Below are 11,055 nucleotides of genomic sequence, written 5' to 3'. Positions count from 1 at the left end.
AAATTATATGAATAAATTTAATCATTTAAAGACATTTTTAAAAACATTTTTTTTCTTCCTTTCATTTCAAAAGATTATTTCAGTTTCTTACAGTGTTTCTCTATATGGAAATATTTCTGCGTTTAATTGATGAAAGAAATTATCCAGAAACGTTACTGAGGTAAATAGCAGATTATGTGTATGCACCCAATAATTATACATACGCAAACGTTGTGCTATCGATCTTGGTAAGATTTAGTCATGATGTGAGCATGGTGAGTAAAAGATACATACAAAGATATATATTCTTACCGCTCAATTTCTCCTCTTTTGTTTTCTCCGTGTTCTTCTTTTTCTTCTTCTTGACATCGGGTTTTTTGTCTGGATTAGAAATAGAGACTTGAACGTATTGCGTAAGGTATCGTTTAAACAGAAGCATGTGATATTGTCATATCCATCTCGGAGTCTCTTATGCTACTTGGTGTTTGTGTGTTTTTTATTCAAAACTAAACAATTTCAGATGTACAACATTTCTATTTCAAATATGATTTTATCGGATATAATGTATTTTCCATTAAATCTATATTATTTCTGATGTATATTTCAGTCTCTAGTTTATCTAAGATGTAAAGCATTTTTCAAGCAAAATACCAGAGAGTCATAATAAATCAGTATATTTCATCGCACTCTCACTTATGCTCTTTGATACCTTGAGAGGGTCTGCTGCTCTTGTCAACAAATATTTGGTCCCCAATGACCACATCCTCGGCAATTACATTCATTTCCGGATGCTGATGCATATCTATTGAAAACAAGCATCGCATTTACCTTCTTTAATAACATGTTTCAAAGCTATATTTTTTTTCTCTGATGTGCATAAAACATTTATCGAAATATGAATCAAACACAGTGGTTTATTCAGCTGAACTGTTTAAGATAGTATCATACATGTATTGTATGGTATCTTTTGTCCTCGTTCATCTAATTTGATTAAGACGGGATTTTAAAGACACGGAGTTAAACAGCATGTTACTTGTATAAAAAATTATCAGATTTATTTTTGAGGTCAATAGCGTTTAGGGCCTGGTCATTTTAAGTCATGTGAGGACCAACGCAAAATTATGATATGAAAAACAGTTGATTGAAAAGGAAATATTGACTGTAATAATTATCTCCCTTTACTTCGATATAACAAAAATACAGACATAAACAAAAGTTATAAGTATATTGAGGATTATTGTATGCTATTAGGATGGTGTATTTTGGGCACAAATCCAACAGGCAACCCCTGCTTAGATCAAACAGGAGGCCGAATCATTTGATAATAAATTCAACTAATTAACAGTATAATGTATAATCCACTAGCTGGAGAATTTAGCTGAATTTGCAAACTTTTCTAATAATGAGATGGAAATTGAATATGGTAGTTTCATTTTATTCGATGATAAGAGCAGCTACCTCTCTACACTTACTGGATTGCTAATTCATATTTATCTCATCATTTGATATCATGTCACACAAGTGTCCTTCATGTGTGGAAATCCATTTATGAAAGATGGTATATATTCGTATCTGTGTATCTCTGCGTGCACGTTGGCCAAGACCAATCAACAGAAAACCATACTGATTTTCATAAAAAAAAATATACTGATACATATGTAGTCTGGGTGAATCTAATCGATATACTGATACAAAGGTAGTCTGGGTAAATCTAATCGATATACTGATACATATTTAGTCTGGGTAAATCTAATCGATATGCTGATACATATTTAGTCTGGGTAAATCTAATCGATATACTGATACATATTTAGTCTGGGTAAATCTAATCGATATACTGATACATAGGTAGTCTGGGTAAATCTAATTAATATACCTGTAGTTGGAGGTATCCTCGAATCGTCAGACAAAGAGGAATCGTCTACCAATTCCACATTGTCCCTTTCAGCCTCCTCTGCCATGGATTCAACATCTAAATAAACAAAAATAAAAAAGTGATACAATACTGTATATAGATTTTAATTTAGGCAATATCAATGAAATATGATAGTAATTTAAATGTACATTTTCCATGACAACGCGTTAGCCCTCGTCTTTTAGTCATCGCCAGGAACTGTACATTTTCTCATAGTTTCTGCGTGTTTGAAAACGTTTGTCTAGCATAAACGTCTAGAATAATTTAATTATTTGATAAACACATAGAGCAATATTGATATCTTAAATGATATTTCCATAATGTTCCTGAATTAGGCAGGATCATATTGTCATCACGTGAAGTTTCATTGTCTCCTACAATCTTGTTGTCGACATCCTTTTTATAGACCTCTGATTTAACACCAACATCTAAATGGCATATGACAATGCAGCTTTAGATAAATCGATACATCTATACGGTATTCACGGCACACTTGAAAAAGCCTCTTCAACAAATCGATTCAACGACAACAACAACACATTCATACTGAAGCAACACCCATTGCTAATGTTGTAATAACGTTATACCACATTCAGTGAAATTAATCATTTAAAGACATTTTTAAAAACATTTTTTTTTTCTTCCTTTCATTTCAAAAGATTATTTCAGTTTCTTACAGTGTTTCTCTATATGGAAATATTTCTGCGTTTAATTGATGAAAGAAATCATCCAGAAACGTTACTGAGGTAAATAGCAGATTATGTGTATGCACCCAATAATTATACATACGCAAACGTTGTGCTATCGATCTTGGTAAGATTTAGTCATGATGTGAGCATGGTGAGTAAAAGATACATACAAAGATATATATTCTTACCACTCAATTTCTCCTCTTTTGTTTTCACCGTATTCTTCTTTTTCTTCTTCTTGACATCGGGTTTTTTGTCTGGATTAGAAATAGAGACTTGAACGTATTGCGTGAGGTATCGTTTAAACAGAAGCATGTAATATTGGCATATCCATCTCGCAGTCTCTTATGCTACTTGGTGTTTGTGTGATTTTTATTCAAAACTAAACAATTTCAGATGTACAACATTTCTATTTCAAATATGATTTTATCGGATATAATGTATTTTCCATTAAATCTAGATTATTTCTGATGTATATTTCAGTCTCTAGTTTATCTAAGATGTAAAGCATTTTTCAAGCAAAATACAAGAGAGTCATAATAAATCAGTATATTTCATCGCACTCTCACTTATGCTCTTTGATACCTTGAGAGGGTCTGCAGCTCTTGTCAACAAATATTTGGTCCCCAATGACCACATCCTCGGCAATTACATTCATTTCCGGATGCTGCTGCATATCTATTGAAAACAAGCATCGCATTTACCTTCTTTAATAACATGTTTCAAAGCTATATTTTTTTTCTCTCTGATGTGCATAAAACATTTATCGAAAGATGAATCAAACACAGTGGTTTATTCAGCTGAACTGTTTAAGATAGTATCATACATGTATTGTATGGTATCTTTTGTTCTTTTGTCCTCGTTCATCTAATTTGATTAAGACGGGATTTTAAAGACACGGAGTTAAATAGCATGTTACTTGTATAAAAAATTATCAGATTTATTTTTGAGGTCAATAGCGTTTAGGGCCTGGTTATTTTAAGTCATGTGAGGACCAACGCAAAATTATGATATGAAAAAAAGTTGATTGAAAAAGAAATATTGATTGTAATAATATCTCCCTTTACTTCAATATAACAAAAATACAGACATAAACAAAAGTTATAAGTATATTGAGGATTATTGTATGCTATTAGGATGGTGTATTTTGGGCACAAATTCAACAGGCAACCCCTGCTTAGATCAAACAGGAGGCCGAATCATTTGATAATAAATTCAACTAATTAAAAGTATAATGTATAATCCACTAGCTGGAGAATTTAGCTGAATTTGCAAACTTTTCTAATAATGAGATGGAAATTGAATATGGTAGTTTCATTTTATTCGATGATAAGAGCAGCTACCTCTCGACACTTACTGGATTGCTAATTCATATTTATCTCATCATTTGATATCATGTCACACAAGTGTCCTTCATGTGTGGAAATCCATTTATGAAAGATGGTATATATTCGTATCTTTGTATCTCTGCGTGCACGTTGGCCAAGAGCAATCAACAGAAAACCGTACTGATTTTCATAAAAAAAATATACTGATACATATTTAGTCTCGGTACATCTAATCGATATACTGATACATATTTAGTCTGGGTAAATCTAATCGATATACTGATACATATTTAGTCTGGGTAAATCTAATCGATATACTGATACATATTTAGTCTGGGTAAATCTAATCGATATACTGATACATATTTAGTCTGGGTAAATCTAATCGATATACTGATACATATTTAGTCTCGGTACATATAATCGATATACTGATACATATTTAGTCTGGGTAAATCTAATCTATATACTGATACATATTTAGTCTGGGTAAATCTAATCGATATACTGATATATATTAAGTCTGGGTAAATCTAATCGATATACTGATACATATTTAGTCTGGGTAAATCTAATCGATATACTGATACATATTTAGTCTGGGTAAATCTAATCGATATACTGATACATATTTAGTCTGGGTGCATCTAATCGATATACTGATACCTAGGTAGCCTGGGTAAATCTAATCGATATACTGATACATAGGTAGTCTGGGTAAATCTAATCGATATACTGATAAATAGGTAGTCTGGGTAAATCTAATTAATATACCTGTAGTTGGAGGTATCCTCGAATCGTCAGACAAAGAGAAATCGTCTACCAATTCCACATTGTCCCTTTCAGCCTCCTCTGCCATGGATTCAACATCTAAATAAACAAAAATAAAAACAAGTGATGCAATACTGTATATAGATTTTAATTTAGGCAATATCAATGAAATATGATAGTAATTTAAATGTTCATTTTCCATGACAACGCGTTAGCCCTCGTCTTTTAGTCATCGCCAGGAACTGTACATTTTCTCATAGTTTCTGCGTGTTTGAAAACGTTTGTCTAGCATAAACGTCTAGAATAATTTAATCATTTGATAAACACATAGAGCAATATTGATATCTTAAATGATATTTCCATAATGTACCTGAATTAGGCAGGATCACATTGTCAACACGTAAAGTTTCATTGTCTCCTACAATCTTGTTGTCGACATCCTTTTTATAGACATCTGATATAACACCAACATCTAAATGACATATGACAATGCAGCTTTAGATAAATCAATACATCTATACGGTATTCACGGCACACTTGAATAAAGCCTCTTCAACAAATCGGACTCTACGACATCAACAACACATTCATACTGAAGCAACACCCATTGCTAATGTTGTAATAAAGTTATGCCACATTCAGTGAAATGAATAATTGAAAAAACATTTAAAAAAAACTTTGTTTTCTTCCTTTCATTTCAAAAGATTATTTCAGTTTCCGACAGTGTTTCTCTATTGAAATAGTTGTGCGTTTATTGATGAAAGAAATTAACCAGAAACGTTACTGAGGTAAATAGCAGATTATGTGTATGCACCCAATAATTATACATACGCAAACGTTGTGCTATCGATCTTGGTAAGATTTAGTCATGATGTGAGCATGGTGAGTAAAAGATACATACACAGATATATATTCTTACCACTCAATTTCTCCTCTTTTGTTTTCACCGTATTCTTCTTTTTCTTCTTCTTGACATCGGGTTTTTTGTCTGGATTAGAAATAGAGACTTGAACGTATTGCGTAAGGTATCGTTTAAACAGAAGCATGTAATATTGTCATATCCATCTCGGAGTCTCTTATGCTACTTGGTGTTTGTGTGTTTTTTATTCAAAGCTAAACAATTCCAGATGTACAACATTTCTATTTCAAATATGATTTTATCGGATATAATGTATTTTCCATTAAATCTATATTATTTCTGATGTATATTTCAGTCTCTAGTTTATCTAAGATGTAAAGCATTTTTCAAGCAAAATACCAGAGAGTCATAATAAATCAGTATATTTCATCGCACTCTCACTTATGCTCTTTGATACCTTGAGAGGGTCTGCAGCTCTTGTTAACAAATATTTGGTCCCCAATGACCACATCCTCGGCAATTACATTCATTTCCGGATGCTGCTGCATATCTATTGAAAACAAGCATCGCATTTACCTTCTTTAATAACATGTTTCAAAGCTATATTTTTTTTTCTCTGATGTGTATAAAACATTTATCGAAAGATGAATCAAACACAGTGGTTTATTCAGCTGAACTGTTTAAGATAGTATCATACATGTATTGTATGGTATCTTTTGTCCTCGTTCATCTAATTTGATTAAGACGGGATTTTAAAGACACGGAGTTAAACAGCATGTTACTTGTATAAAAAATTATCAGATTTATTTTTGAGGTCAATAGCGTTTAGGGCCTGGTCATTTTAAGTCATGTGAGGACCAACGCAAAATTATGATATGAAAAAAAGTTGATTGAAAAAGAAATATTGATTGTAATAATATCTCCCTTTACTTCTATATAACAAAAATACAGACATAAACAAAAGTTATAAGTATATTGAGGATTATTGTATGCTATTAGGATGGTGTATTTTGGGCACAAATTCAACAGGCAACCCCTGCTTAGATCAAACAGGAGGCCGAATCATTTGATAATAAATTCAACTAATTAAAAGTATAATGTATAATCCACTAGCTGGAGAATTTAGCTGAATTTGCAAACTTTTCTAATAATGAGATGGAAATTGAATATGGTAGTTTCATTTTATTCGATGATAAGAGCAGCTACCTCTCGACACTTACTGGATTGCTAATTCATATTTATCTCATCATTTGATATCATGTCACACAAGTGTCCTTCATGTGTGGAAATCCATTTATGAAAGATGGTATATATTCGTATCTTTGTATCTCTGCGTGCACGTTGGCCAAGAGCAATCAACAGAAAACCGTACTGATTTTCATAAAAAAAATATACTGATACATATTTAGTCTCGGTACATCTAATCGATATACTGATACATATTTAGTCTGGGTAAATCTAATCGATATACTGATCAATTTAGTCTGGGTACATCTAATCGATATACTGATACATATTTAGTCTGGGTAAATCTAATCGATATACTGATACATATTTAGTCTGGGTAAATCTAATCGATATACTGATACATATTAAGTCTGGGTAAATCTAATCGATATACTGATACATATTTAGTCTGGGTAAATCTAATCGATATACTGATACATATTTAGTCTGGGTGCATCTAATCGATATACTGATACCTAGGTAGCCTGGGTAAATCTAATCGATATACTGATACATAGGTAGTCTGGGTAAATCTAATCGATATACTGATAAATAGGTAGTCTGGGTAAATCTAATTAATATACCTGTAGTTGGAGGTATCCTCGAATCGTCAGACAAAGAGGAATCGTCTACCAATTCCACATTGTCCCTTTCAGCCTCCTCTGCCATGGATTCAACATCTAAATAAACAAAAATATAAAAAAAGGGATACAATACTGTACATAGATTTTAATTTAGGCAATATCAATGAAATATGATAGTAATTTAAATGTACATTTTCCATGACAACGCGTTAGCCCTCGTCTTTTAGTCATCGCCAGGAACTGTACATTTTCTCATAGTTTCTGCGTGTTTGAAAACGTTTGTCTAGCATAAACGTCTAGAATAGTTTAATCATTTGATAAACACATAGAGCAATATTGATATCTTAAATGATATTTCCATAATGTACCTGAATTAGGCAGGATCACATTGTCAACACGTAAAGTTTCATTGTCTCCTACAATCTTGTTGTCGACATCCTTTTTATAGACATCTGATTTAACACCAACATCTAAATGACATATGACAATGCAGCTTTAGATAATTCAATACATCTATACGGTATTCACGGAACACTTGAATAAAGCCTCTTCAACAAATCAGACTCTACGACATCAACAACACATTCATACTGAAGCAAGACCCATTGCTAAAGTTGTAATAACGTTATACCACATTCAGTGAAATTAATCATTTAAAAACATTTAAAAAAAAACTTTTTTTCCTTCCTTTCATTTCAAAAGACTATTTCAGTTTCTTATAGTGTTTCTCTATATGGAAATATTTGTGCATTTAATTGATGAAAGAAATTACCTAGAAACGTTAATGAGGTATATAACAGATTATGTGTATGCACCCAATAAATTATACATGCGCAAACGTTGTGCTTTCGATCTTGGTAAGATTTAGTCATGATGTGAGCATGATGGTTAGTCATTAAACCAGCCAATCACATGATGGTGAGTCATTAAACCAGCCAATCACATGATGGTGAGTCATTAAACCAGCCAATCACATGACGGTGAGTCATTAAACCAGCCAATCACATGATGGTGAGTCATTAAACTAGCCAATCACATGATGGTGAGTCATTAAACCAGCCAATCACATAATGGTGAGTCATTAAACCAGCCAATCACTTGGTTTCTCATCTACACCGAGCCCGAAATTCCCCAAATTCAAAGATACATATTCTTACCGCTCAATTTCTCCGTCTTTTGTTTTCTTGGTGTTCTTCTTCTTTTTCTTCCTCTTGACATCGGGTTTTTTGTCTGGATTAGAAATAGAGACTTGAACTTATTGCGTAGAGTATCGTTTAAACAGAAGCATGTAATATTGTCATATCCATCTCGGAGTCTCTTATGCTACTTGGTGTTTGTGTGTTTTTTATTCAAAACTAAACAATTTCAGTATATATAATATTCAATATATATATAAAGCCAGGTGTTTGCACAAGTCTCTAATAGTCTCATCACTAATTAACCATGTTAAAGATTACTATAATGTGCAGAAGTTTATTGCTGTGGGCAAAGGAGAGAAAGTTTTTAATAAATTTACTTTTGAGTGGAATAAATGGCAAAATTTGGTAGAACTCGACCTTTCTTAACCTATAATTAGACTAGGTATACTTGTCGTAATATAAATAATTTTGATCTTATATAGACCTTTATCTCATACATTGTGGTAATATGAAATTATGTGTTTACAGTGAGTTAAATGATCATGTTTTTAGTGTTTAAGTCTGACCCTTCCCTTTCCCTCTCTCTTGCTTTCTCTTTCTAAATGTGAACTTTCTTTTTTTTCTATTTCCTTACATTTCTTGTTCTATCTTTCTTTTCTCTCACTGTGCTTGTGTTCTAACGAGCTTAAAACATACTCAACAATCATAAAATTTAGATTTGGAATTTTGACTGATTATTTTCAAGTATTTTTAAGAATAAGCCTACCATGTGCATATATTGTAACTATACATAGAAAAATATATATGAAATGGCGATTTCTAAATAGTAATTAAAAATTAGTGTAAGAATGATTGGATATCTTTTATTGATATTCATTGATTATCTTGTATCAAAAAGTATAATTTGGAAAAAACCAATAGAATATTAAGAGTGTGTGGGAAAAGAAAGAAAAAAAAGATGTGTATTTTATACATGTAAAAATTTTGAAAAATTAAAAATAAACGAAAAACAAAACAATTTCAGATGTACAACATTTCTATTTGAAATATGATTTTATCGGATATAATGTATTTTCCATTATCACTAGATTATTTCTGATGTATATTTCAGTCTCTAGTGTATCTAAGATGTAAAGCATTGTTCATGCAAAATACATTATTTCAGATGAATATCATTTTAAATCAAAATTAAATTATTTCGGACGTACAGTTTTCCAGCCAACAACATAATGTACTTATATTCATTTATCAAAGGGTATAATGAGAATGACATTTGAACCTTTTTCTTTTGATTCCAGATTCACTACATCAATAGCATGTAGTTCAGTGAGAAAATCGTCCCATATGTCTTCAGAATGCTTGCTGGGAGCACCTAGGGATTAAAATAAAGCAAATAAATCTAACTATATACAAGACTGTTAAATGTGCTTACCAGGGTGTTTGGAAATTATTTTTGACAAAGGATTATGTATTCCGTATCGAAACAAATTTGCAAACAATCTACAGTGTATTTGCTATACTTCCTTGTAAAAGATCGTAACGTAAAAACAATGCATTGCAGTGTTCCTTAAACTGTACCCGCATATTGCTTTGCATTGTTAGTATATTAAATAAACTAAGATCTTCATAATTTATAATTTGGCATCTTAATGTTGAGAATTTGAAGATTTGTTAACCTGAATGTGACCATAAATATACATATTGACTACCTTTCCTGAAGTACGTATCTAACAGGTCTTGTCGATTTAACGTCACCAGTGCTGTGTAGATGATATGTTCATATTTTGTCGTGTGACGTCCGATTGTAAAAAGCCATTTTTCTGTCAACAGTTGGTGTACACGGTCTCCTATGCCTTCGATAAGTTGCACCTGTGCTTCACTGAACCCGATTTGTAGGGCAAATTTGGTGTAATCGCCCCCGAGGTTAACTGTCAACTCTTTTAACCACTGGTTTCCAATCAGACCTGCAAAATGTTGTGTACGGAATTCGGGCAAACATGCAAAGTGTATGTTCTTATATACGCCACGTTCCAAAAATGACTGAACAATTCCTTTCTCCGGGTAATTTACCAAAATATAATATAAAGTAACACCAGACGAATCATGTAGACAATGTAGACAAAATATTTTTACAATACTATAGGTAATGAGGCATAATAGAAAGAAAACGAAAATGGGGATAATCAGTTTCCAGCTCTTTTTTAACAGCCTCCAGGACGGATCATTCTAATTTATCTTGTAAGTAATGAAATGTGGACATGATATCGCACCGAACATGACAAGCCTTTCACACATAAACACTAATACAATTGTCTTGAAAAAAATGGAAGGGAAAGTATGTTGTCCTAGTTTTGAAAATTGTAAAGAGCAGGACCACCACACATTATCGGTTAATAATACTTTTTCCCCATAGGAATAGCGTGGTACAACCAATGAGGAAGTATGACACATATAATGACATGCATAATTAATTTACTTATATCAATCAAATGCTTTACCTGTTTTATTTGCTGATGCTAGCCGCGAACCAGCTGCACATGCCATGCTTCATTTATGTTACCATA

The 11,055-nt window shown here is 32.2% G+C and overlaps 1 protein-coding gene and 1 long non-coding RNA gene across 2 annotated transcripts; both read right to left on the bottom strand.

The window, feature by feature from the left end:
• Window positions 1–291: 291 nt before the first annotated feature.
• Window positions 292–7,817, bottom strand: LOC117319902 (aspartic and glutamic acid-rich protein-like; the record flags this gene model as incomplete). Its single annotated transcript, XM_033874611.1, has 12 exons — window positions 7,721–7,817; window positions 7,353–7,448; window positions 5,999–6,091; window positions 5,602–5,670; window positions 5,053–5,154; window positions 4,686–4,781; window positions 3,169–3,261; window positions 2,772–2,840; window positions 2,221–2,322; window positions 1,856–1,951; window positions 689–781; window positions 292–360 (listed from the first exon to the last, which is right to left on the bottom strand). Coding segments are annotated over exons 2-12 (967 nt in total), but the record flags the coding sequence as incomplete, so codon positions are not given.
• A 723-nt stretch (window positions 7,818–8,540) lies between these two features.
• Window positions 8,541–10,452, bottom strand: LOC117319901. The gene is made up of 3 exons (XR_004530868.1): window positions 10,201–10,452; window positions 9,771–9,863; window positions 8,541–8,582 (listed from the first exon to the last, which is right to left on the bottom strand). It is a non-coding gene; the product is annotated as an uncharacterized LOC117319901 (long non-coding RNA).
• Window positions 10,453–11,055: the final 603 nt, after the last annotated feature.

Source organism: Pecten maximus, unplaced genomic scaffold, assembly GCF_902652985.1.
Source record: "Pecten maximus unplaced genomic scaffold, xPecMax1.1, whole genome shotgun sequence".
NCBI classification, from domain to species: Eukaryota; Metazoa; Mollusca; class Bivalvia; order Pectinida; family Pectinidae; genus Pecten; species Pecten maximus.
The sequence above is the reverse complement of the archived record's forward strand: the minus strand, read 5'-3'. Positions and strand labels throughout refer to the sequence as shown.